General features: G+C 55.2%; 1 protein-coding gene across 1 annotated transcript; it reads right to left on the bottom strand.

Annotated features, from left to right (window-relative positions):
- Positions 1-282: 282 nt before the first annotated feature.
- FCHO1 (FCH and mu domain containing endocytic adaptor 1) lies at positions 283-27974 on the bottom strand. Its single transcript, XM_079917039.1, has 29 exons — positions 27947-27974; positions 23064-23108; positions 22737-22829; positions 22264-22334; positions 17648-17739; positions 16509-16583; positions 15218-15359; positions 13672-13824; positions 13327-13431; positions 12183-12281; positions 11994-12090; positions 10863-10907; positions 10670-10748; positions 9913-9937; positions 9434-9521; positions 8802-8974; positions 8695-8719; positions 8269-8320; positions 7615-7706; positions 6948-7223; positions 4955-5067; positions 4758-4845; positions 4497-4605; positions 3630-3785; positions 3180-3312; positions 2539-2738; positions 1834-1889; positions 1159-1323; positions 283-598 (listed from the first exon to the last, which is right to left on the bottom strand). The coding sequence occupies exons 4-29, from the start codon at positions 22288-22290 to the stop codon at positions 576-578; spliced, it is 2688 nt and encodes an 895-aa protein (XP_079773165.1). The 5' UTR covers positions 22291-22334; positions 22737-22829; positions 23064-23108; positions 27947-27974; the 3' UTR covers positions 283-575.

Raw genomic sequence — 27974 nt, 5'->3', positions numbered from 1 at the left:
CAGCCTGCAAACTCCTACTCAAACTTCAAAGCCCCATTTATAATGCCTTCTGCTTAGGAAGTCTTTCTGGCATCCCCCTCTAGGTTCCTCTGGCCCTTGTTCTCTTCCACCAGCCCACGGGACTGGAGGGGTCCATGGGGCTGGGGGTGTTCACGTCTGGCTTTTTCTCCCCCAGTATCGCCCCGCACGGGCTAGGTGGGGGTGGAGGGGCAGGGCTAAGGATTATTAAGGAGATTAGATTTCTCCCACCCATCCGTCTTTTCTTCCTCTCCTCTCTGGCGATGTGAAGGAAACTTCCTGGAGCAGGAAAAGGCTTGTTATTTATTTTATTAGAAAATAGAGTGTTTATTTAAAGAACATTAAAAGGCCAAGGACCTGCATGAGAGTTGGCATGAGCAGGAGTGGATCTCAGGCTCAGCCAGAGTGAGTGTTGGGATCCTCTCCATGGAGTCAGGGCCTCAAGGGAGGCCAGGGTGGGGGACCCTCGGGTCTAGCAGGAGGGCCAGGGAGCAGTCAGTGAGCACCAGGACGCAGTGCAGAGCTGGGGCCAGTGGTGCTGGTCGGCCTCTGCAGGCTCAGCAGCTCACCAAGTACATCCCTGTGGAGGCAGGGTTGTGAGGGGTGCGGGGGGGGCCCTTGCCCCTACCCTGGGATCCCCCAATCCTCTTCAAAACACCCCCCTGTAACTCACTGTTCCCACTGCCCCATGGACCCCAGCAGCCCCTTGTGGGGACGGGAGAATGGGGGTGGGGATGGGTGCACCAGAGGGGCTGCTGGCTCCCTGCCTTGGGTTCTTGCAAGGATGCCGGCCAGGGGACACTTCTTCTTTTATTGGCTGCACCCGCGGCATATGGGAACTTAGCTCCCCGACCAGGGATCGAACCCGTGCCCCCGGCAGTGGAAGCTCGGAGTCTTAACCACTGGACCGCCAGGGAAGTCCTGTAGGGGACACTTCTTGATCCCTCTCATTGGGGCCCTGACCACCCCTCTCCACCTGTGCCCCCCATCTTGGGTCTCCAGGCCCCAACACCCACCTATCCTTTCCAAACACCCCAAATGCCTCCCCCACCCCCGCACCCTGGCAGAAGCAGGGAGTGGGGCTCAGAGCCCGGCCTGGTCTTGGCTCCGGAGACGCGCAGCGGCAGGGCGAGGGCGTACCTGTGGCGAACCTTCTCTTTACCAGTGACATGCGGTAGCCACTCCCCACCAGCTCCAGGTCCACGCCGGACAGAGTGGCCCCCTCGCTGGTGAACTGAGCAGCCACAGGGCTGGGTGTGCTGGGCCCCGAGCGTGGCTCCCAGCTGGCAGACAGGCGGCCAGAGCCTGGGGAGGTCTGAGGTCAGCTGTGTCCTGTTCCCCGACCCTAGTCCTGCTGTGACCTGGGCTCCTCCTCAGCCCTGCACCCGAGCCCTTTGATCTGTGGCTCTGTCCCGTTTGACTTCCTCTTGTGTCCTGCACCCTTTTCCTTTGGCCCCACGGGGCTGTGTGTGGTTTGCAAAGGAATCCTGCCTCAGGGCCTTTGCACCTCTTGTGCCCACCCCTTGGGATGCCCTCTCCTCCAGCTTCGTCAAAGCCCTTTCAAGCTTTCCTTGATGGCTACACTGCCCTGCTCCTAGCACATCCCCAATCCTCCCCTAGTTCGTTTTTAAAATTTTTTTAGCTGTGTCGCGCAGCTTGCGGGAACTTAGTTAACCGACCAGGGATCGAACCTGCGCCCTCAGCAGTGAAAGTGGAGTCCTAACCACTGGATTGCCAGGGAATTCCCTCTCCCCTAGCTGAAATAAGCCTCTCCCACTTGAGACCCCCACGACCTTAAGCACAATCATAACTCACCCCCTGTCTCGGACACATCCGGAAGCTTCCATAGGAGCCTCTTCTCCTCCAGGTTCCTGGCATCAAGAGAAGCTTGGTCCGGTCTCCACCAGAAAGGACATGGGGAGCCCAGGGTCCCAGCTCAGTTGCCCCTTGGCTACATGACCCGAGAAAGCCGGGTCTCCTTCCTGGCCTCAGTTTTCCCATGTGTGAAATGGGGGTGGGGTGTGGAGCAGCTGGTTCCTGAAGGCTCTACAGCCTTGCAGCACTTTTAGATGATGCGTTTGGCCCTATAAGTTTGGCTTCTTGGTGGCAGGTTCTACCTTTTGTACAAAACAAAGGCAACATTGTGCAGTGACTGAAAGCCAGGGACCACCAGTGGGTGGCTGGGTTGAAATCCTGGTGGAACCTAGGTAAGTGACTTAGTCTCTGTGTGCCTCAGCTCCCCCTCCATAAGTGGGGATGATGGTGGCCAACCCCTTGAGGGATTGCTAAGAGCCCCAAGCCTGTCAGTGTGTGCAGAAAACAGGGAACAAGCCTGACATGTAGGAAGCTCTCGGTGTCAGACATTATTATTGCTAGTAATATCACCCTTAGCTCCAAGCAAGGTGAGCCCACAGGGAATGGTCAGGCCTAGGGTGGACCCTTCAGTTGGTGTATCAAAGGGAGCTCTGCTAGGTTCTGGGGGCACTGCTGAGCTTCCCCAGGCCTCCCACATGCCCTCACCAGGTGGCAGCCGGCTGCAGGCGGACGTTGGTCACAGGCTCCCCTATGGGCAGCAGGATCTGGACATTGGTGAGTGGCGTGGACACGGCTGTGACACCAGGCCGGTAGCAGTACTCCACCGAGACCTGAGTGAGGGTCGCCCCGCACTGCCAGTGGGTGCTCAGCTGCAGAGGCACGGACTGGGGACCGGGGCGGGAGAACTAGGGGAAGGGAGAACAGGAGAGAAGACACGGCTTGAGCCATCCTGTCCTGCCACACCGCATACTATTCAGCCACACTGCCCCTGCCATGCCACCCGCCATTCAACTGACCTGACTGCACTGCCTAGGACACCCCAGGGGCTCTTTGTTGATGAGAGGCTGTGTTACAACATGTCTCCAGCAGAGGGCAGACGAGTGCCCCATTCTAACAAAGTCTTGGGGACAGGTGCCAGCTGCCAGGTCCTGGGATCGGACCTCTTCTAATCTGCACGATGGGGCCATCTGCACTAGTGGAGGCCAGGCCCCCCTACACTGCCCACCCCGCCTACAGCTCGCCCCACGGTCATTGCTATCAGCCTCCATTTCTGCTGCCTGCTCACCCTGTCCCCATCCACCATCCCCTCCCTGCCCCCTCTGCCCCCCGCCATCCACCTGGCCCACCTGGTACCGCAGCAGCACTACGTTGTAGTAGGAGGCAGCTGGATTCTGTTCTGCCTGACGCTGCAGGGCCTCAGTCAGAGCCGCCATGTTGAGCCAGAAGTCTTTGGTCTCAGGGTCGCTCTGGGAGGGGTCACTGCAGAGACCGGGAATAATCACCCCAACCCTCGGGAGATGCCGTCCCAAGGGCCTCCAGCATCCAACCTACACCAAGGGCTTCCTAAAGATGCAGATTCCCAGGCTAACCTTGGGACCAATAAAGCATAACTCCCAGGGAAGGGCAAGGGTGGGAAGCAAAAGACAGAAGGAGAGTGAGTTTCAGAGAGGGAGAGCAGCTTGCCCAGGGTCACACAGCAAATCCCGGGAGGCAGAACAGGAATTCAGAGCCGGGGTGCTCCTGGCCCCCACCAGTCCCTGGAACCCCCTAACTTTTCTCCCTTTCCTCAACAGTACCTGAAGAGCAGGTCAGCATTGGGGTGGAAGTGCTCAATGGGGGCCGTGTGCACGAGGCGGAAGCTGAGGACCGGTGGGGGTGGGGTTCCGCTGAACACGCGCACGATACCAGCAGGGAAGGTCATGGTCAGCTCCCCAGTTACTCGAGCCAGGCAGCTGGTGGGGGCGGGTGGTGAAGGCACTGGGCGTTGGCTCAGGGCTGTGCCTGGCACCTCACGCTCCCCTCTCTCCTAGTTTCACTGTAGCCTGTGGTTCACCAGGTCCCTCAGAATCAGCAAGGCTCTGACCATGGCCAGCCTCCCAGCCCCAGCCTCCACCTCTTGTGTCCCTGCCTGGACAGCAATCCAGACACCAGGAAGAATCCACACTGGGCTGAAGGAGACAGGAACACCCCCTTCTCCAGTTCTCTTTTCCCCAGGCCACCAGGAAGCTCAAAGCAAAACATTCAGTTTTGTAACTGTCCTCAGCTTAGGTTTCCGGTCCAATACTCTCCTCCTCTTTGTGGCTTGATCTTAAGGTCTTTTCGGCTGGGCACCGCCCCCAGATTATCCCTGGTCCCTCAACTCACCCTTAACCTGCCCCCTCCACGGGCCTGGCCTCTGGTCTTGCTCCCTTCAGTTTGACGCCCACAGCAGCCTCAGAGGAGTTCCTCTAAACCGTGGCTACATCAATGCCTAGCCCTGCTCAAATGCCTTCCATGGTTCCTACAGCCCTCAGGATGGGTCTGGTTGTTTAGCTCAGTGTTCCACGGTAAAGCAGATCATGAAACCCATTTGAAAGCTGTCCCTGCCGGAACCTAGATGCACAGCCCCCAGGGAGCCCTATGTTTGCCTGTCACCATCTGCACTGTGCCCCACCACTGTGTACCTGGGGTTGTGGCCACGGAAGTAGGCGTGGACATACTCAGTGAAGGCAGTGGCCACGGGCAGGGCATCCTGGGAGCCCAGGACCACAGGGCTTGGGCCCCGGGAGACTCCTGGGGGTGGCAGGGAGGGAACGAGGGACAGGCAGAGTGAGCACAGGTCCCAGGCTCCAGAACCCGCCCTCTGCCGACACGGCCTCCATTGTATCACTAAGCCACACACCCGGATCAGAGGTGAAACTGAGGCCCAGAGAGGACCCACGTACCATGTCCTGTCTGGGATGAGAAGCTGGGCCGTTCTGGGATGGTGCTGGGGGCTGAAGAGCCCAGTGGGGAGGGGCTCAGGGAACGAGACTGGAAGGGAAGAAGATAGGCCAGCCTGTGAACACCCTAGCAGTAGTGCCCCGATGCTGACCCTGGAGGCGACCCCCAGCCCGGCTCCTGCCACCCCCCCTCACCCTACCAGGTCCCCGTTGCTGCGCATGAGGGGACAGGATGCTTTCCTGGAGCGAGGTCTCCGGGGTGGGGCTGCCAGGCCCTCCCTGGCTGCAAGGTCAGCAGGTACAGGCATCAAGTCTGGGGAATGAGCATAAGAACAGACATGGCTGAGCTGCTGCCTGGGCCTCTCCAACCTCCCCAGGGGAGGAACTCAGCCCCAAACTGGGAGTTGGGCTTATAGGAGGAGACTCCCTGATGGTTGGGAGTCCTAGGGCTACAGAGAAGGTGCTGGACAGGACTGTAGACACCATCTGCAACCCTGAGTCTCCCAGACACTACACTGGTGGCTCAACAAGGGGTGAGCTCCCCATTGCTGGGGGTATGCAAGCAAGGGCTGGATGCTCAGGAGGTAGGCACTCTACGGGGGGGGGCGGTGAGGATTTGGCAGAGGCATTTTACCCAACATTCGGCAGTTCCAAGGGTAGTCTCCCACCCTGGCTTGCGTCTGAGTCACACCCTTCTAAATTAACTAATCATGGTGTAACACCTAGGTTCCCCTCGCTCACTTGCTTCACTAGTGTCCCTGCTTTGCTCCATCTACAAACGCTTACTCGCCCATCTCCCCTCCTACCTACACCCCAGGCTGTGCCAAGGTTCTCAACAGGGTTGGATCCTTCATGATGCTGGGGCCGCCCTGCATACTGTAGGGTGATGAACAGCCTCCCTGGCCTCCACCCCTCAGACGTCAGGTATACCCCGCCCCCAAGTGGTGACAATCAAGTAACAGTGGTGACATTGCCAAGTGTCCCCTGAGGGGCATAACTGGCCCAGTTGAGAACCTTAGTTCTACAGTAAAGCGCAGACAACTTCATCTGTCTACACTCACGGTCTACACTCACTCCCCTGAGCCCTCCCTTGAACCAGCTCCAACCAGGCTCTTTCTTTAACCAAGGATGGTACCAAGCCCCCCACCCCACCCCCCGCCACCCCGTCACCACTGCTGGGGACCTCATGTGGTCACAGCCCACAGTCCCTCTGACTCAGGCCCCCAGGAGCCAACCAGTAGCCAATCCCCTCCTTCCTCCCCCCCTCTAGCCCTGCCCCTGCTCCAGCCTGGGCGCTCTCCTACCCTCTCCCTGGGCAGCCTTCCATCCCACTTCAGCTTGCTGATGTCTTCGTACAGCTGTCCACAGGGTGCTCCAGCCTGGCCTCCCCCATCCACCTGCCGTCTAAAGGCCCAGCCTTGACACGCCCCCACCCCAGCTTCTTCCGCCCCATCTTCCCTGCTCTTTCTGCCCTTCCCTCTCCTTTCAGCTGCCCTCAGGCCCTCTGCCCTGATTCCTCTGTTCTCCGGGTCCGGTGACTGTCTTCTGGCCTTCTCCCCACTGTTACCCCATCACCACTTACCTGGACTCACCTCCCTCGTCTCTGGCTCTCATCCTTGCCTACCAAGCGGTCAGAGAGAGCCTGCAATCCGAGCAGGTCCCACCCCTTCTTTGCTCACGGCCCTCCCTCCTGTGGCTCTGACCCTGCTAGGGGTAAAACTCACATTCCTCCCTGGGACCACCAGCCCCCACCTGATCCCATCTCCCTGCCGACATCTCCCCCTCCACTCCCTCCTTCTCCCTTCATCACTCTGCTCCACCCGCACTGGCCTCCTAACTGTTCCTCAAAGGGTCTTGCCTGCTTCCACCCCAGGACCTTTGCACAGGCTGTGCCCTCTGCTGGGAATGCCCTTCCCCCGCCATGTCCATATGGCTGCGTCCTCACCTCCATCAAATCCCAGCTCAGATGTTCCCTCCTCAGGGAGGCCCTACCCTTCTGAGTCCTCACCAGGCACCTGCCACCTCCTGCCTTGTTAAATATCCGTATCACTATTGTCCCTGCAAGAGTGAGGGTTTCTGCCTGCCTGGGTCCCGGCTGTGTCCCCAGCATCCTGTTCAGACCCTGGCCACATTAGGTGCTCAATCCTCCCCCAGGACTCAGATAACTCTCAGACTAGGGGTGGAGGAACTCACCTCCTCCAGCCACAGCCTCCACCCCCCAGGGACCCGGGGATGGTGCGAGGGGCTGTGGTGAGTCTGATGGCAGCAGGGGCTGCGTCCCCCTCGACTCTGGGGGCGGCACCCTACAGGTAGGTGGGCTCTGTGGGGTGCCTGGACGGGGAACCCAGGAATCCGGGGAGGGGCCGGGTGCCACGTGGGACGGTGAGTCCAGGCCAGAGTCCTCCACGTTCTCGGGCGACGAGGAAGAGAAAGGCGAGGGGCTGGAGGTGAAGCCGAGACTGCTAGAGCCTGGGGGAGGGAAGGGGGCAGCCAGCTCCAGACCCCACTCACACGGAGTCCCGTCCATCCTCCCGCAGGCCACGCCCATGTCGAGGAAGGTCCGCCCCCATTCGATGTCTCCCCCACCCCCCCTCCACCCCAGGCCATGCCGTCTGGCTACTTTCACCTCCACTGATGCCTGCCTATCCACTCACTGTCATCCTCACTCCCACGAAGGCCACACCTTCTCGCCGGCTCCGCCCATTCGTGCCATGGCCCCGCCCACCCTCACTTTGACCCACAAAGGACCCCCACAGTCCTCCCTCCGGCCTGGCCCACGGTCCTGAGCCTCCTATCCTTGCAGTGGCCCCACCCTTCCTCCTGCTGGCCGCCCGCGTCCCCGAAGCCCCACCCCCATCACCTGTAAAATCTTCATGGTCAAAGGCGGACTCTAGGGGAGGCCCAAAGAGGTTCTTGGAAACCTGCTCGTCCGATGGCAGCTTCTCTGCACAGCTGGGGACAGGGAATGGACAAGAGGGGCGTTTCCACGCCTCCTCCCACTTCGGGACCTTTGTACTTGCTGTTCTTGGTCTTGAGCTCTGTCCCCCACGATCTCCCTGCGGCCACCTCCTGCTCCTTTTCAGGGCTCAGCTCAGAGTCCTCGCACCTCCCCTGCTACCCCTCCACCACGGCCCCAACTAAAGCCACCCACTCCTGTTTTCCATCACATTGCCTGCTTCAGTTTCTTCACAGCACTTGGAAGCATCGAATATGCCCTAACTTATTTAGTATTTAAAAAATCTGAGCCTCTAGAGTGGGACTCTGAGGAGCACCTGTCTTGGTCATTTATCTCCAGAACCCAGCATAGCACAAGTACACATAAGGTGCTCAATAAATGTTCATCAAGTGAATGACTGAGTGGTCCCTCAAAGACGGCACGCCCTTAACTCCCTGCCAGGATAAGAGAAGGGGAGTCGGAGACATGGGGAGGCAGCAGGGGAGGAGGAGAGAGGCAGGGATGGCCCTCACCTGCCCACTCACGTGGGCCCAGTGCCCCACCTCCCATGGAACCCACCTGCCAGCCCTTGGGGCAGATCGAGGCCTCTGTAGTTTCCCAGCGGTGTCCCCTGCAAGAGATGCACCTCCTTGAGCCCTTCTGTCGCCAGGCCTGCACTGCTTCTCACTCCACACACCAAGGAGACCAAGGTTTGGAGCTGTCTAGTCAGCGGCCCAAGGTGACCAGCAAATCAGGCAGAGAGGGGTTCGAACCTGAGCCAACTTGTCTCCAGTTTCTGGCTTCTTTCCCAGCCCCAGCGATCCCTTTTGGCTCTCATTTAATTCTCACAATGACCCCATTTTATAAAAGGAGATCAGAGTGGGTAAGCAGCCTGCCCCAAGTTACACAGCAGAGCTGGAATTCAAACCCACACCCACACTCCAGGCCCAGTCTCCCTTCCACGTGCTCCTCGTCAAACTGAAGACCGCTTAACAGGCTACTCACGTGAAGAATGGCGTTTCATGGTGCCCTGTGGACAAAGGGGTGGCATCAGGTCGGTGGCATCCAGCCAGCCCCACCTGCCCCACACACAGCACCTCCCCACGCCTCACCCCTGGGCCAGGAGGGAGGATGAGGCTGCCAGCTGTGGCCCTAAGCTGTGCTGCGGCTGCCTCGGGGCTGCAGGTTGGGGCCCGGGCCGGGGCGGGCTTGATGTGCACGTAGAATTTGCGGGGCTCGTCATCATCGAAATCGGAGTCGCTGGATGAGAAGCGGGAGGGCTCCGCTGTGCGTGCACTGCAGTCAAGGGGCCAAGCGGATTCTAACACGGGGTTTCCCTCCAGTCAGCCCTCAGATCCATCTCTTCCTGCTCACATCCCTTCGAGGCACTGCACAATTCCATCTCTCACCACTTGCCACCCTTGCCTTGACACCATGTATTTGCCATTCTCCTCCCCCCACAAGCCTTCATACAAGCATGCCCTGTCCTAACTAGTAAACTCCTATTCAGCTGCTAAACCCCAACACCGGTGACCCCCTCCTCCAGGAAGTCCCCTTGGCTCCCCCTCTGGGGTAACCAAGCTCCCCTCTCTCCCTCTTGTTCAGCCCTGACCCCACAGGGGCGAGTGTCTGCATTTGAATCTGCTTGGTTCACAGCTGGAGGCTCCCCTCAGGATGTACACAGAGAGGGTTGCTAATGGTGGGCGGATCACTGTGGACAGAGCTCTGTCCTTGCTGTGCCAACAACTGCCCCCAGAAGGCGCCAGGAGGATATTGTTCTGGGTCACATCAGGCCGGACAGTGAAACCTTCTTCATCCACCTCTGGACATGTCTGGGGGGACAAGTGGTGAGTTAGTCTCTCTGGCACCAAACCTCCCATCTCACCCTGCCATGCCCCCCTCCACCTGTGGGCCCTGACTCAGACCGAGAAACAACCCCAATGGCAATAACGATCTTCTCGCAGTTCGTGGGCAGGTTCTTGGAGGAACAGAACATGCCGCAACCTGTCCTGAGGGGCAAATCGAGGCTAAGAGGGGACATTGGTCCCTCCCACGTGGTCCATGGGAGTTTGCAGCCACGGTGGAATTTGAACTTGGTCCCTAAGCTGTGCTACCTCTTGCCCCTTGAGCTCCAGGCTTGGCTTCCAGGTCTGGGCAGGGGGGCCAAGGTGGGATGGACCCCTCCCACTTGCAGCCCGGCCTGGCCCCTCCCATGGCACTCACCCCTGAATCGGGCTCCAGGGAATCTCTGGGAATGCAGAAGGAGGTGTCAGTGTCAGCTCCCCCACCTCCTCTGGCCCTCCCCTCCGCCCCCAACACCAGACACGGAACCTGGGGCCAGCCCCTGGGCTGCTATGTTGTCCTGAACTAGCCCTGCAGGTGGTGGGAACTTGGGGCTTGCTTGGGGCCGGGGCAGTGAATCTGGAGTTAGCTGAGCACGGGGTGTTCTCAGTCAGCTTGGAAGCGGAGGAACCCTGGAGTTAGTCTGAATGTAGGGCTCACCTTGGCAGGGAAATAATGGGGCTAGCCTTGGCAAAGAATCCTGGGCTAGCCCGGGCAAGGGTAATCCTGGGCTAGCCAGGGAAACCATGGGCATAGGGAGGAATGTGATACCCATCTGGGCAGGGAGACTCTTGGGCTCATCTTAACAGAGCAAGAATTGCCAGGCTAGATTAGGTGGGGAAACAGTAAGCCTAGCCTTGACAGAGGGAGAAATCCTGGGCCAGCCGGGAAGGGGGAACAGGCAGGCCCTGGTCTAGTCTTGGCAAAAGGAGGATCCTGGACTAGCTTGGGCAGTGGTAATATTGAGCCAGTCTGGGACAGAGGAGCTCCTGGCCTAGCCTGGGTAGAGGGACTCCTGGGCTAGCTTGGAATACGATTCTCCTGGGCTACCCTAAGCAGGGGCCTTCTGGGATACCCTGGGCAGGGGGAGGGATCTTGGGTTAGCCTGGGCCAGGGCTGGGTTGGGGTGCTTCCTCACACAGCTGCAGGTGGCTCCCGCTCCCGCCGGCTCAGTCCTGGGAGACGAAAGGCCTTGGCTCCCCGCAAACGTTTCATTGCTGAGGACAGATGAGGGGGATGCAGCTGAGCCCTGGGGGGGTTCCCTTCCCATTCAGCTCTGTCTCCCTCATCCTTGTCGTCCAGCCTGGGCATCCAGGCCCAGACGTACTTGCCTTCCTGCAGGGCAGCCGCACTGTACGCCTCAAAGTCCAAAGGCCCTGAGACAGAAAAGATTGAGAAACTCAGCTGGGCGGGGAGACTGGGCCTGGCAAGGGTAGCAGTATACCTCTGGCCACACAATGGCACCTGGATTTGAGCTCAAGACCAGTCAGGGTCCAGGGCCTGAGCCAAGATGCTGAATCAGCCCCAGAGATGGTCATGAGTGGGATGGGCCAAGTGTTCTGGTCCTGCCTTGGATGGTTGCCACCTTGGGATGGACCGGAGGGGGCACTGCCTGAGTTACTTCTTCTACCTCCAGCATTTCTGCGTTGGGTGGTTCAGGGGATGGACCATAAGTCTATGAGATGGGCTGGGCCTCAGGTGCCAGGATGATGACCTGGGACTCTCTCTCAAGGGTGATGGGGAGCCATAGAGGGTATGCAAGCAGGAGCAGGGCATGACAAACCTGGAGCCAGTGAAGGGCAAGAGTGGGGGCCCACACAAGGAGAGGTGACCTGAGCTGGTGCTGGGCTATAGAGACAGGAGGGAGAAAAGACAGACCCTAGTGGTTGACTAGAGCTAGGGACGTAAACTGTGTACCAGCATCTACTGAGTGCCTACTATGTGCCAGGTACACATTTTGCCCTTTATCTGCATCAAATTACTGAACATTCACAACACCATTAGGTGGCGGTTATTATCATCCCCACTTTACAGGTGAGGAAACTGAGACTCAGAGAAGGCAAGACAGACGTCCAAGGTCACACAATGAGCAACAAAGAAAAGACACAAATCCAGATGTGACCCCAAAACTTTTGCTCTCAATTCCTCCTCAACTCTGTATCTGGACATTTTCAAATTGGTCTTTTGCTCAACAACCCTCAATGGCTCCCTTGGGCCCTCAGGGAAAAATCTGAAAGGCTGAGCTTGGCATTCAAGGTCCCTCTGGTATCCAGTTGTAAGAGATTTACACATAAGATCAGGCAGCAGATCCTCTTCCTCTGTGGGCTACTGAGTTAGATTTGTCATCAGCCCATTTTTCTGATGAGGAAAACGAAGCCCAGAGAGGTTCATTCTCTTCCCTCTTGAGTCCTGTTCCTTCCCTACAGCTCCACAGCCCAACCCCCACAGATACCCAGACTCACCAGGCTTCTCCTGGCCTGTGCCCTTGCTCTCTGCAAACTTCCTCAGCAGCATCTCCACGCTGATGTTTTCTATGTTCTGCTTAAACTCCTCATGTACCTGGGCCAGGCGGAAGAAGTGTGTAATCAGGCAGGGCCAAGGCCCTCTTTCCCAGAACCCCAGCTTCATTCCCCACCCCTGGCCCCACTCACCTGCCCAATCTGCACATGGGTGTCCTCCACTGAGTGAGCATAAGAGCCGAGCAGGGCCTTCATTTGCCGCAGGTGGGTCTCCTCCATGGCTTGGAAGCGCTGAGGCAGGAGAGGAGGGGCAAATGGGAAGGTGGGGCCACAAGGAGTGGCTATGTGACCCAGCCTGACCAATAAGGATGTTCCAATCCCCTGGCCTCAGTGACTGGTTTGGGGAAGAGCTCTGGGACTTCTGCTGGAACCATGGAAGAAAACACTTTCATACCCTAAGTCAATGTGTTGGTGGATGCATGTGGGGGCTGCTGGTGGCTACTTTGCAACACACACACACACACACACACACACACACACACACACACACATCCGGGAGGGTATGTCTGCCTGGGAGTAAAGCCCTCAGGGAGAAAAACAGACTTGAGAAGCAGAGAGGCACAACTTCCTGTCAATGCCATTGGAGCACCTGGATCCAGCCGTACCTGAAGCTCTGCCCCCTGAACTTTTCAGTTCCCTGAGCCTATACGTCTCCTTGTCAGTTTGAATGAAGATTTCTATCACTTGCAACTTTCTATCACTGCAAAATCAGAAAAAAAAATCTGATTCTTAATCCTGAGATCCCAATCTGCTTTTCAAACATTTGGGTAGACAGAGACCCAGAGAGGTGCAGTGCCTTGCCAAAGGTGGCAGAGCTGGGGAGAGATGGAGGCTGGACCAGGAATCCAGGCTTTTCAGCTACCATGACATGTCAGGAGACTCTTGGCTTCTAAACTCTGCACTGTCTTCTTCAAAAACCTCATCAGTGATAATAAAAATAATAATACTAATACTTCATAGAGTGGTTTCTATGCACCTGGTACTGTCTGAAAACTTCACATATGGTGACTCATTTAATCTTCACAACAATTCTATGAGGCAGGTACTATTACTGCCCCGATTTTACAGGTGGGGAAACTAAGGCACAAAACTGACTTGGTTTTTGAAATAATAATAACAGTAACAATAGCTAAGTGGCTCTAGAATTCTACGGCTTTAAGCCTGTGATTCTAAGGTTTCTGGAGTCGAGGGTTTGGAAGGTTCTGGACTTCTAGGGCCAGAGCATCCTGGGCCCAGGAATGTGTAGGTCTCTAAGGTACAGATGCCTGGTTCTTACCAGAGCTGAGTCCAGCATCTTCTGCTCGAAGTCGGCACGGGCTGAGTTGTACTTCTCCACTGAACGCCGCAGGCTCTCTGCTGCCTTCTTGGTCTTGGTCTCTGCCTAGGAGGCACAGGGAGGGGACAGAGTTGAGAGGGTGACACTCAGGGCACTTCCCCCGGCCCCATCCCCCAGCAGGTAGACTCCTTGGGGTGCCCAGCATGTATGTGGTTCATGCAGGTTCAATGACCATCGCTCTGTGATATGTTTTCACTCTCCCAGCAGGCAGCTCCGTCACCCCCGGCAAATTCCTCTGACCTGTGTGGGCCAGCGGTGGCTGGGGACCTGCAGCTGTGTGCCCACCTTGTCCATCTCCTTCTGGCTGGTGCTCTCCCTCCGCAGCCGCTCCTGGTCCATGCAACGGTTCAGATAGTTCTCGCGGGACTTGGGCAGGAGCTGGCTGACGCCTGCAAGGACCTGCACAGCGTCCAGGGTGCCCACTGCTTCCTCTTTGCACTGTGGGAGCGGAGAAGAGCATGCGGGGCTTCCACCTGAAGCCCCTGCTGGGGTACAGGACCTGAGCAGACCCCAGGTGTATGCCATGAAATTCCTAGCTTCCCAAACTCTGTGGGATTCCAGGTCCTAGAGAATACTTTTTCTGAGTATTCTATGAATTTCAAAAATGTTAACTCTTTAAATAGGTAATATTTACACATAATTCACATTTCAGAAAGTTTTAAGGGATGAGTTCAGGTAAAAAACTCCCATTATTACCATGATACTTCTCCAGAAATAACTGGCACATGGACCATCAAATGTGCCCATTTTTTATGACAAATGGCAACAGTCTGTACTGTTAAACTCAGTTTTTTCCACTTAATAATTCATTCCCAAGATTGTTCCATATCAGCCTGTAGAAAACTTCCTTGTTCCTCAATTTTTTAAAAACTGTGGTAAAATACATATACAATAAAAGCGGCCATCTTAACCATTTTTAACTGTACAGTATGAAGTACTACCAACTCCCTTTTTTTTTTTTTTTTTTGCGGTACGCAGGCCTCTCCCTGTTGTGGCCTCTCCCATTGCGGAGCACAGGCTCCGGACGCGCAGGCTCAGCGGCCATGGCTCACGGGCCCAGCCGCTCCGTGGCATGTGGGATCCCGGACCGGGGCACGGACCCGTGTCCCGTGCATCGGCAGGCGGACTCTCAACCACTGCGCCACCAGGGAAGCCCCCAACTCCCTTTTTTAACGGGGGTTAAAAACCACAGACTCAAGACTTCCCTGGCGGTCCAGCGGTCAAGACTCTGCACTTCCACTGCAGGGAGCGCAGGTTCGATCCCTGGTCAGGGAACTAGGATCCCGAATGCCACACGGTACGGCCAGAAAACGAAACAAAACAAAACAACAAAAAAAACCCCTGCAGATTCTAGGGATCTGTAAATGCAAAGCCTTTATGACTCTAGAATTCTAAGCTTCAAATATTTTGGGATCCTGAGAGTCTAAGGTCTGGCTCTTCCAGAGTCTAGAAACGTCAAATAACAAGATCTGTAGCCCCTGATGCTCTAGATCAGGGGTCATTTTCACACATCACAAAATATTCTTCTTTTGGTTTTTTTTTCAACCACTTAAAAATGGAAAAACTATGCTTAGCTCGAGGGCTGCACAAAACAGGTGGTGGGCTGGTTGTGGCCCGCGGGCCGTAGTTTGCAGATCCCTGCTCTTGAATTTTGAGACTGAAATTCACCAATGCTCAGGTCTGTGAGATTCTGAGTTTGATGTCGTGGAATTAACAGAATTCTCAGAGGCACACACCAGGGGCTGGAGGTTCCAAGGCCCCAGAAGTCCTGGGATCCTGGGAGCCGCTGGCATCCCGCATCCACCAGCCTTGTGGTACCCACAGCACACACCTTCTTGTGTGCCTTAAGCTGTTCCTCGCCGTAGCGGAGCACGTCCTTGATGAGGTCCTGCAGCTTCCGTGTCAGCTCCAGGTGGCAGAGCGCCAGCTTGTCTGAGGAGACTCGGAAGACCTCCCAGAGTGGGGCGAAGGTCCTGGAAACAGGTGGGGTCACACATCCCGGGCCCAGCAGGCCCAGCCCCCCAGGGACCCCTCATACAGCATGGCTGGCATTGGCTCAGGTATCTAATGTGTGCCGGGCCCTGCTAAGCATGAACACATATGAATTCATTTAATCCCCACTGCAGTTGTGTGAGGTGGGCCTGTGGCAGATGGGGAAACTGAGGCATGGGAGGCTCCATAACTCACCCAAGGGCCCTCAGCAAATGAATATCAGAGCTGGAATTTAAACCCAGGCCGAGGCCCCGCAGTCCTCTGTCTGGACTCCAGGCCCCGCCTGATACTCACAGGCAGCTGAGACTCAACCTGCCCAAATCAAGTTTGAGGGGCTTTCCTACCTCGACAGAAGACCCCTCTGGCCTCCCCCCTGCCTTTGCTCTCTGCTGCCGCCATTTCGGCCCCCGACAGAACCTTTGCCCCACGGGAGCCGCAGGGAACTTTGCAATGCCAATGGAACCACATCACATCCTGGTTTAAAAGTCACCTGTGCGTTGGGGCCCTGTGGCCCCTTCCCTCTATTTCTCCCCTACTTCATCTCCACTTTGTCCAGGCCCTGCAGCCATGCCAGCCTCTTTGCTCTTCCTTGAACATGTACGGTGCGTTGCTGCCTCAGGGCCTTTGCACTAGCTGAGCCACCTGCCCGGGTCTCTGTCCTGCAGACACCCCCATGGCTGATTCCTTCGCATTACTGAGGTCTCGGCTCCAGAGATAGCGGCCAGCCTCTACTGCTCCTGTTCTCTTCCTAGCACTTTTCTCCCTGGGAAAGGACTTTGTTCATGTTTGTGGTTAACAACCATCTCGTCACACATCCCAGATGTACACCTATGAACAGGGCATGAAGGTGACTGGAGGCTTTATCTGTCTTGATTGCCCCGGGCCCCCTGGTGCCTTGAACAATGCCTGGCACACAGTAGGTGCTCAGTCAATATCCAGTGAATGAATGAATGAACTAGTGAATGAATGAACTATATTCCTCTGTCCAATCAGCCCCATAAGCAGGGGGATGACTCCCTGTTCCACATATCACAAGCGTGAAGAGATGTCCACCCAAGGGCAGGCTCCTGTTGCCCCCCGCCAGCGCACCACACCCTTGGCCACTCCTGCCCCACCCAGAGCCCACTCACCCCACCGAGGTCCCGTTGCTGGCCAGCTTGGAAAGTTTTGCCATTGCCTTCGAGTAGGTCTCTTCGATGGTGGCCCTGGGTAGGAGGACAAGGCAAGGATGGGGAAGGTTCTGAGCACACTTGGGAAAGGCCCCACACCCCTGGGCCTCAGTTTCCCCATCTCAAGCATCTAAGCAGTGTCTCTCCAGGAGAATGATACAGTCCCCTGACAGGGGGAGGTGTTCTGGAAATTCATGGGAGAGGTTTTAATCCTTAAGTAAAAACATCAGTAGTAGTAGCAGCAGTAGCAACAGCAGATAAACAAATTTTTAAGCACATAATATAAATGTTTTATATGCTTTGTCTCCTTTAATTGCAGAAGACAAACTCGTATTTCCTCTTTCCCTCTAGACACTGCTAAATGCCTACCTAATATCCACTCACATTTTCATCCTAATAGAACCTCAGTTTTGTTTGGGGTAGCAGTGTGCCCAGTTAAAACCAGTTACCCATTGGGGTATTTTCTGAGAGAGGCACCCGTGGGGTAGCATAAGCAACAGTGGATGGATCCAGGGTCTGAAGGCCCATGAAATAAAGAGTGGCCCCTGTCCTGTATGGCTGCGACAGGTCCCACGTGACAGCCACAAAGAGAAAAACCTGGTTAATAATCCTTTGGACTTTCTGCCCAGATTTAACGGGCGTTCAGCTGCTGAGAAGCTGGGGAGCAGAGGCTGCCTTGCCATTTGAGTTTATTATGTTTTCTCAGACGTCGGAGCATTGACATGCTGAGATGCAGATTATTTCATTATACATGATTTTTCTTTTATCATACTCAGGGCCCCGAGACTGAGTTTTCAAAATTCTCCTTGTAAGTAGGTCATATTAGCGTCTCTTCAGGGGGAGGCGTTAGAACCTGGTGATCGTCATTTAAGATGGGGTATGGGGCTGATAGTGTTGAGAACCATTGGTTCGGAGGGTCTTCAAGCCCATTTGCTTCCTGGAGACCCCAGGGGCCTGGATCCTTTCTGGCAGGGTGTGGTGTGGTGGAAGGATGGAATGGGCAAGGGAAAAGGGGGGCACCAGGGTTGGGGCACAAGATGAGCATGGCTGTGTGGACTGTGGGACATGGCCATGGGGTGGGTGGGGCTTGGGGACCTCACCTCTCCCGGATGAAGTCAGCCAGCTCCTTGGTGGAGATGGGCCCCTGCTTCACGCTGTGGTACAGGACCTCAAAGCCATGGTTCTTCTCTCCCTGCAGGGAATGGGGGTGGAGATTGAGAAAGGGGATGGAGAGGACATCAAGGTTACCTAGCAACAGGGGCTGGGCTGAGGAGCTAACCAGAAGAAGTCCATCCTCTTGGTTGTAGGGATTGGTTCAGGCCTGAGCCAGTCAACCTGTTGCATTTCCCCCTCATCACAAGGATTGTTCATGGGCCTTAATTTGGTCCAATCAGAAAGAAGCCTGGGAGAATTCCCTGGTGGTCCAGTGGTTAGGACTCTGCGCTTCCACGTCAGGGGGCCCGGGTTCCAACCCTGGTCAAGGAACTAAGATCCCACAAGCCACGAGGCGTGACGAATAAATACATAAATAACAAAATTTAAAAATAAATAAAATAAAAATTCAAAAAAAGAAAGAATCCTGGGATTTTTCTCCCACAGTTGAGGGAGAGACATTCTCACTCACTGGTTGTCTCTCTCTGTCACTATCTTTCTGTCTTTGTGTGTGTGTGTACCTCTGCCTCTGTTTGTTCCTTTCTCTAACAGTCTCTTCCCCTGTTTTTCTCTCTCTCTTTCCAGAAATGATTGTGTGGTCACAGGAGGTACTGGAAACCAAGTGGAAACCATGAACTTTGGAAAGAAGCTGAACCTGAGAGGGTCTGAATAAAAAGTGTGTTGAGTAGAGTTGCTGGATCAAACCAACCCTGAAAGCCACACTACTGCACAACTTTTCCATTTTATGAACTAATATGACCCCTGTTGCTTAAGTCACTGTAGTTGTGTTTTCTGTTCCCTTCAACATGAAAACTCCCTCTCTGAGAACCCCACAAAGCAGGATGCAGGTCTGACACCTCTCTCAGGACCCAGCAATATCCAGTACAGGGTGGGGCACAGAAAGGGCATTTCAGTTTGTCGAACAGATGGACAAAGCTATTTTGCTCTTACCTGGGACTGGTGGGAACAGAGCCTCTACCCTGGTGCCTGCTGATGCCTTGCACCAAACCTCTTTCCTCCTAGTTCTGGGGTCACCATGGTGGGAGAGGCCAGGCCTGTGCTGTGTGATCCAGATCAGTCACTGTCTCTCTCTGAACCTGTAGTGGCTCCTCATTAAGATGGGGGCAGGGAGTCACCTACCTCTCATATGGGGATGAAGTAAATACAAGATGATCCACATCACGGTCCCCTAAAGCCCCAAAGGCAACCCTAGTTTCTGCTGATTCATGGTATTACTTAGTTATCATTGCTTTAAGGTGGCTCTTGTTTCTTCTCCAAATATATTGATTTAAAAGGGCAATGCTTACCACTATTCTCTTTTTTCTTTTTTTAAAAAATTTTTTTCTTATGTTTAGGCCACATCACACGACATGTGGGATCTTAGCTCCCCGACCAGGGATCGAATCCATGCCCCCTGCAGTGGAAGTGTGGAGTCTTAACCACTGGACTGTCAGGGAAGTCCCTACCACTATTCTAAGTGGAAAGCCAGGACCCCTTGCCATAATGAAGGGGACGGGAAAAAATAAGGCAACGACTATGTTTTAATGCCAGCCTGATCCTGTCACACGTGAAAGGCAACATGTCTGAACACTGAGCTGTCAGTTAAAAAGGGTGATCAGCTGTGGTCGGAGGGAAGTCGAGATATTTTAGCACCAAATGGGGCCTTGTAATTAGACTGAAAGAGGAAGCTCATGGAGGGATCCAATGTTATTTAATTCCCGACACAAATCTCTAAAGTGATCCCTTTGGGAGCACTTCACAGACCCTCTGGAAATGATGGTTTCCTTCATCCTCCTCCAACCTGAGGGGTTCACCCTCCCAGTTACCTGGAAGCTTGAAGGATAAAGCCAGAAGTCACCACCAGATGATCCCTCTTGCTGTGCAAATGGAAAAATGGAGGCCAAGACTGGGGAAGACCCAGGACAGCCTCTTGGCCTCGCCAGCAAATAGCAAATGGTGCAGACATGCTGCTCTTTCCCACCACGGTATCCTTGCTGGGGCTGTTACTGTCACCTGGCTCACTAGCCTGCAACTTTCTCAACCCATCCAAATTCTTCCACCTCTCAAGGATCACTGCCAGGCCCTCCTCCTTCAGGAACATTCTTAGACCCTCCTCAGACCCCCACTTCCCAACATGCATTGTTGATCCCTCCAGCTCCCCAGGAATATATTTTCTCTTATACTTCTTTTCTTTTTTAATTTAATTTTATCTTTGGCCTCGGCTTACGGGATCTTAGTTCCCTGACCAGGGATTGAACCTGCACCCTCAGCAGTGAAAGCACACAGTCCTCACCACTGGGAATTCCCTAGAAACATACTTTCAAGGCCCAAGTGTCAAATCCTCCTCTTATGCACTGGGTCACTCTGAGCCAGTGACTTCACCTCTCTGGGTCTCAGTTTCCTCATCTGACAAATGGGGACAATGACAGCACTCACCTCCCAAAGGACTTGGTGAGATGAGGCTGGTACAAGACACAGGGCCTCCTGCACAGTGCTGAGGGCTCAGCAAACAGCCCCAGCAGGCCTCCGCCCACCCTGCCCAGGGGATCCTCGGGTGAGGCTGCACCAGGCACCGCCGCCCAGGCCAGCATCTGGAGCTGACTCAGAGCCAACTGCTGGCCCGTTTCCCAGACCTGGCAAAGCCCCCAGCAGTGTCTGGCTCCCCCAGGCTGGGCTGGCAGCCGAGGGTCCTGGGAGGGGCTGTCTCGGGCCTGTGTCTTCTTTCAGAACTTCTGGACTCCAATCTTGCTCCCACGCCAGCCCCAGAGAGATCTTTCTAATACAGCTTGATCATGTCCCTCTCCTGCTCACACTTCCCCCGTGGCTCCCCAGTGCCGTCCATGCCTCCAGACCTGACTTGGTCCAACAAGACTGGGGCATCCCTGTGTGGCTTGATTTCCCCTGACTGGAGCCCCCTTCAGGCCAGTCAGGGCCCCAGCGTCACCCAGCAAAGAGTCACCAATACTAACAATAGATTAAAAAAGAAACATTAATTAAAAGAAACAGACATTCCAGGGGTACTACCTTAGGCCTGGGGAAGCAGGAGTTTCATCCCTCTTTCCCAGATGCAGAACCTGAGGCTTTGAGATGCAAAGTCACCTGCCCAAGGGCTCCCAGAAGAGCCCAATTCAAATCCCAAAGTCAAAGCTCTTATCCACTGTGTACCAGGCTATCTTTGGAAGGAGGATTTGGGGGTGGCTTCTATTTTCTCTTTACTGGTCTGAATTTTCTGCAGCGAACTTGCATGCCTCATACAATGAAAAAGAATTTAAAAGAAATGTAGGTGCCGCATGCCATTAAGAGAAATTTAAAAGAAATGTAGGTGCCGCTGTCAGGGCTCCAATACTTGGGCGACCACCGATCCTCAAAACGGTCAACCCCCACCCCTTACACAGATCACCACCAGGGCCTCTGAGAGTGGCAGCACTTTGATGGGGTCACACAGCCATTCAGAGGCAAATCCAGGGACTCTGACCCTTGGGAAGGAGATGGAGGTCCGTTCCCCCGCCACCACTCCGCAATTGGCAAGGGGATGCAGCCCCTTTAAGAAAGCAAGTGCTAGTAAGAGGAGCCCCAGCTGGGGAGGGAGAAAGGCCTGTTGCCATGGGCAACGGGTTGCCTAGCAACTGAGCTTCCTCTGCAAGCTCTGGGCTTGCAACTGAGGAAGGGGCTTTCTGCCCTGGTCCTTGCCTGATTCTCCTGTTCACACATCCTCTGTGGCTCCCCATTAGCCTAGCTCTGCGGGAGGAGTCCTTGTGCCCTCAACTGGCCACCCAGTGTCACATCTCTGGATTTCTGCCCAGGCTGCTCCCCCTGCCCAGAATGCCTTTCTGACATCCTGGAAAATCAGCCTTCAAAGCCCATGGCAAACACAGCTCTGTGTCCTTGCTCCTCCTCTGGGCATACCCAAGACTGGGTTCACCTCTGACCCTACAGGGCTGGGTGTATCTTACTGGCTCTGTGTCCCCCAGACTGGAGGCTTCTCAGGGTCAGGGCTTGGATGGAATCTCTTGGGAGGTCCAGCATCTCCCAGAGTTGGCTGGGTGTGGGGTGGTGGTGACAGGGAGGGAGGGAGGGAGTGAATGAATAAAAACAAGTCTGTCTCACTTGGCTCCTTGAGTCACAGTATGTGGTCCCCAGCTTGGAGGGCAGACAGGTGAGCGGGTCCCTAGGGGTCAAGTGAAGAAAACCCCCCAACTCTCCAGGATGGGGAAGATGTGGAAATTCCCTGGCTGGAATGATCCTGGATCCTGAAAGTTCAGTCTGGCCCTGGGTTTGAGCCCTGACTCTGCACTTTCTCACTGGGCAACTTCGGGTGAGAGATTCCTACTCTGGGCCTCAGTCTCCCTGTTCAACCTGTGACTTGCCCAAGATCACAAGGCCTATGACATCTGGGGGTATAGATTCAAACCCAGCCTGACTTTTCCCACTTTAACTTCTATCCCCTGCAGATCCTCCATCTGCCCAAGACTCTGCCCACAAGCCCCCAGGTCCCTCCATCTCCATAAAAGCCCCCACAGCCCTTCCAGGAGCCCCCACCAAAGTAACAGCGGATCTTACTTACCCAAAAATACTCCCCAAAATATGACATTCTGATGGCCTCTATGGAGACCCCCGAAGGCTCCCGTCTGGTGCCTGTCTGAAGAGAGAGGCAAGTTTGAGCTGTAGTCATAGCCAGCTCGGGCCTGAGGAAGGGAAATTCCAACTGCTCTCCTTGTGGAGGAGGGAGAAAGAGGATGGAGAAGGAACCAAAAACCCCAAGGCTGGGAGTATGCCAGGGCCCCTGAAATGATACAGCTCTGGGCATGGTCCTCAAGTAGCCCCCAGCCTAGGGGGACAGAGCTGGATACAGATGCCCAAGCCCTGTTGGGTCAGACTAAATGAAGAGATACGGGCTAGGGGAGCCTAGACTAGAGGAAGGGGCATAGGGGTTGGGGTTTTAAAGCATGAATAGGAGTTCATGGTCAGGGATGGGTAGAAAAGCTCTAGGCCATTTCACATATGGAAAAACTGAGCCCTGCCCAGAGGGGAAGCTACTTGCCAAGGTCACACAGCCAGGAAATGACAGTGGATTTGCACTCGTGCCAGCTGAGTCCCAACCTGAGCACTCAGCCCCACGCTGGGCAGCTCCTGTGGGAAGAGGGTCTGGTGAGAGGTGGACACTGGGACTGTGATCGGCCACATGGCACTCGGGGTCCTTGAAGTGCCCCTAAGGTTCCCTCGGGGTCTCCTGAATCCCTCTACAACAGTCTCCATGTCATGCACACTCCTGTAATGGACAGCTCATCCCTCGCCATGGTGACCCAGCTGACACTGGTGCCCCTATGAGTCCCAACCCTACCCCCTGGAAGCCAATATGTTCACCTGGTATCTGAGTCACTGTCCAGCTCCGTGCCTCAGTTTCCCCATCTGCAAAACAAGAGGGAATGCCTAGAAGGGGTCTTGCTGGAGGACCCCAGGCCTCCCTGCAGAGGGGGCAGGGCCAAGCCACCAGAAGAGGGAGGGACACTTGGTGTCCTTGGCATGTACTTGAGGTTGGGCTTGTCACTGGAGCCCGCAAGCCTCATCCATAATTCATGACCCCGCAGGCAGCTCAGCAGCAGCTGGGAGCCCAGGAGGCACAGTAGCAGCAGGGACGGGGCTGGTGACTGCAGGATGGGAAAGCTCCCTGGGCCTCACCAGGAAAGGACTGAGCAAGGACCTTGGACAAGGCTGCCCCTTTCTGAGCCTCAGTTTTCTAATCTTGAAAGTGAGATTAATTCGACCCATTATCAGCTAGTCCCTGGTCACTTGACTTCTGTAAGTCACCCAGCACCCACCATGTGCCTACCTGGCCAGGACAATACCAGGGTCCATGAGATGATTCAGCCCTGGGCCTGCTTCCTGAGGAGCCCTCAGTCTAGGAAAACAGAGCTGAACACAGATACCCCAGTCCTGCAGGGTCAAAGCTGAACCAAATGGAGGAACAAGGACTGGGGGACCTGGACTAAAGGAGGGGGCGTGGAAGTTGGGGTTTTAAAGCATGAATAGGTGTTCACCAGGCAAACAATTATTTGATTCAACAAACATTCCCGACCACCACCCTGTGCTGGGTGATGCTGGGGCCCCTGAGAAACTCTAGCTCCTAGTGTAGCCCCTGAGGAAACCCAGTCCAGCTGGGGATATGCTAAGCTGACATCCCAAGGGGGAAAAGCCCTAAATTCCCATCTCATTTCTTAGTTCCTGGCCATGACCTAGACCCTGAGCATCTCCAAATCCCTTAGAGTTATGCTAACTGATAAGGGAACCACTAGTCCCATGTGGCAACTTAATTTTAAACTAAATAAAATTATATACAGTTAAACCCCTAGTTCCTCAGTTGTGCCAGTCTTGTTCCCAGGGCTCAGGAGCCACATGGGGCTGGTGGCCACCCAACTGGAAAGCGCAGATAAAGTTCTGCTAGACAGTGCTGCTCTGGAGGATCCTAGGAGCCACCGGGCCCAAGTTCCCCAGAAACCAAGCATCTTGCTACTGTTTTCACAACTCCCATTAGATTGCCCCTCCCCCAACATACACTGAGCACGAGTGTGTGTGTGGCGCTGTGCCCAGCTCTTCACAGGTACCACACATTCATTCAGCCTTCACAACCACACCGCAAGGCTCAATCCCAACTTTACAGATGAGGAAATTGAGCCACAGAGAGGTCACTCACTGGCCCCAGGTCACTATGATTTTGTCCCTGACCTGTCTGCAAAAGAACTCCTGTTCGAAACTTCCACACATGGCTCTGGATCTCCATCTTCCCCCGACCACCCTGCCATCCCTCCCGCCACTCAAGAGTCGTAATGGGGGTCGGGGTGGCAGAGCAAAGGGTGGCCCTGCGCAGGCCCCAGCCCAGCCCAGGAAGTGACACCTACTGTTTCTCCTGAAACCCGGGCCAGGTAGAACGGTATCCCTTCTGCTCCTGAGCGGGGCAAGGAGGGGCAGTGGGGGCCTCCTGGCCTGGGCTCAAACTCACCAGACAGTGAATGGGGCCAGAGCCCCTGTCAGCTGGGGCAGGCACCAGGAGAGAGCCACGTGGCCCCTGCCACTTCCGTTAGCACCAAGCAGAGGCCCCTGTGCCTGGGGGACAGGAAGCTCACCCTGCCCCGCCCACGGCCCAACAGCCACCTCCCCTCCCCCTCCAGACAGCACCCATGGGACCTCCCTGGCACCGTGCAGGTCCTGGGCGGATAAACTGAGGCCCCTAGCCGGGGCTATTATTACCAAGCAAATAATCTTGACAACAATTGTGAAATAATAGTACCCACAAATTGAGCACCAACCCTGGGCTAAACATTCCACACCTCACCATTCTGAGGGGGACCAATGATGCCTGCTTCACTGGGGGAGGACCCAAGACTCAGAGAGGGGAGTCCACCTGCCCAAGGTTGCACAGCCCATGAATGGGAGCACCAAAACTCGAACCTAGGGCCGCCTGAGGACGTTCATAGGCCAGAGGCACTTTTGCTTTCATGGGCCCCTTCCTCCAATAAAAAAAGAGAATTTAAACTATATTTTACAATTACATTTGGCATAGAGACGAATATATTAATACCATATATTAAATGTTTGCTTTGACCCCAAAGCTTGTTTTTTTTTCCCCTTCTGATTTTAAAAGAAGTTAAAACACCTTTACAGACCCCTAAAATATTGTGCCTGAGACACGGTGGTCACTGTGTCTGATGAAGTCAGCCCTGCGTGAACCCAGGTCTCCCAGCCTCCAGAGAGCCAGGGCAAAGTCCAGAGATGGACAGGGACTTGCCCAAGGTCACACAGCAGGTTGTCAGTGGACCTGGATGTCCCCATCCTCTGGCTGCTGGAATTGGGGAAGAGTCCTTCCGGGAGGTGGCTGACACAGGCTCTGGGTGCTGCCCAGAGATCTACCCTCCCCAGCACCAATTCCCAAAACCTTGGGGCTTCTTGCCGGTTCAGAATTAGAGCAGGTCTCGGAGCAGATAAAACAAGACAGGAACCAAGTCAGCAAAGAACGCAGGGCTCCTGTTCCTGATGGGTTGTCTGGAGCTCCTGACCTCTCACTTGGTGGCCCTGGGCTGCCCCTGACCTCTCTGGGCCTCTAAGGTTCTGCGAAACAGGATATCATTTTGCTCCCCCTTGGACTCTAATTTGCTCACAGTAGGGCCAGTTTGGGGTTTTTCTCTTCCTTTCCTGTGATTGGCCGCTTGGCTATGCTGTTTCAAGGACCAGCTCTGTCATGTGCTTCCTCCCCTCTAAGGCTGACCACCAGGGCTGTGCCCATTTACACAATCTGGCTTGATTCTCACAATGGCACTTGGAAGCAGTGTCTCATCTCAGCCATTACCCCAATGAGACAACTGAGGCACCGGCCCCATGTCACACAGACTGGGCTGTGAACGGCATCTGAGCTTATGCTCAGGAATTTTTCAGTCCTCCCGCCCTGGTCTCCTCCCTCTCCATCACTTCACTTGGAAAACACTTATTGAGCACCAACTGTGTACCTGACTACCGAGCTCTGGAGACACAGCAGGCAATACTCTTGCAGACTTCCCTCTCTCCTACCCCTGCCCCAACCCGAGTCAGCTGTTGACCCCATTTATGTATTTAGTATTTAGTATTATAATTACATTTATGTATTTAGTATTATAATTACAATATTATAATAATTATAATATTGTATGATAATGATTGTAGTATTATAATGATCATGTCTGCACTTGCAGCACTCCCATTCTCACAGTCTGCTCTGATCTTCCAAGGGCGATTCAGCCCATTTCACAGAAGAACACATCAAGGTGCAGAGGGGCAAAGCCATGCACAGGAGAGCTGGGTTTGAACCTGGGAGCGTTGGACTCCCAGTCCCACCACAGGGAAAGAGCCCCAAGGGATAGGGGTTAGACTGGCCCAGTGCCTCCCACCTCCTCCTGCCCAGGATCCTGCCCAGGTACCGGCTTTGCCCCTGGTGTGGGTGAAGGTATGTGGGTCAGGCTGTGCCCCGGGCAGTCCAGTGGGTGCGACCAGAGTGGAGGAGCCCCTGTTCTGATGATGGCAGCTTGGCAATATGTTTTACTGTCTGGCAGAGCAACCCTTCCAGCAATGCCAGAATGTGACATCAACCCATTTTGCAGTGTAGTAAACTGAGGCTCAGAGGCCAGCAAGGCATATGGGGAGATCTCCAAACCTATTGCTCTCTCTCCTCCAACCACCAACATCTTTAGCAAAAGGGTGGAGTTACATTTGGCAAAAGATGGGGTGGGTGGGTTTCAGAATCTGTAGAATACAGGTTCCAAAGCCCACTTTCAAAAAAAAAAAAAAAAATCAAGGCTCAGGGAGGTCTGTCACCTGCCCAAGGTCAACAGTGAGTCAGGTCCATCCAAAGCCACCTCCAGGTCCCCACTGCGGCTGGGGCAGGCAAATTCTGGGATCTGAGGCAGATGGAGGGGCCACCCACCCCCCAACACTCCTCCGCACTTCACTTGCAGCCAGCCTCCAGCAAGATCCTAATTTACGATTTATTTTAATCCCTGGGAACAGATGCTCGCTGCCCAACCCCACTGAAGCAGGGACCACCACCAAGTCCATGCTCCAAGTCTCTCTAAGCCTGGCCCGGCAGGCAAGGGACCCCACACTGACCCCTCGCTAGAATTCCAAACTTGGGGTCCCTGCAGAGGACGCCAGTGAAAGGCCCCTCCACCGCCCATCCTTGTGCTCGGGGGGGCTGGAAAAGGACACTCTAGAGGAGGGACCAGGGGACCCCCAGCTCCTCGGCCAGGCCTAGATCGGGGTTCATAGCAGAGAAAAGGGGTTCCTCATATTGGTCCCCAGGGGTCTACAGGCCAGAGCTGGGAAAAGGGAAATTGGGACCCATTTCGGCTGTCCTGGGTCCCAGGCCGGAGGGAGAGTGGCGTCCCCATCTCTGCCCCGGAACCTAGACCCAGATCCAGGCTTAGAATAAAGGGATCTGGGGAGGGGTCTCGCTTCATAGCTGCCCCGCTGTACGCTCCAGTTCTAGGCCAGGAGATGGAGGATTTGGGAGGGGTCTCTAGCTCCCTCCGCGGATCCCCAGTTATCACGAGGGAGCGGGGGGAAGGACGGGGAGCCCACTGCGCAGCCCCCCCACCCCCTGTTCTCCATCCCTCACACCCCGCCGCGCCTTTGACCCCCGGGACCGCCGGGCTGCCAGGCGCGGTGCGCATGGGGGGCTGCGTGGGCCAGGGGGTTTCGGGGGTGTCTCGGTGGACAGCACTTACCTCCCGAGCTCGGGCCGAGCCCCGCGCC

Source organism: Stenella coeruleoalba, assembly GCF_951394435.1.
Source record: "Stenella coeruleoalba genome assembly, chromosome: 3".
Lineage (NCBI taxonomy): Eukaryota > Metazoa > Chordata > Mammalia > Artiodactyla > Delphinidae > Stenella > Stenella coeruleoalba.
The sequence above is the reverse complement of the archived record's forward strand: the minus strand, read 5'-3'. Positions and strand labels throughout refer to the sequence as shown.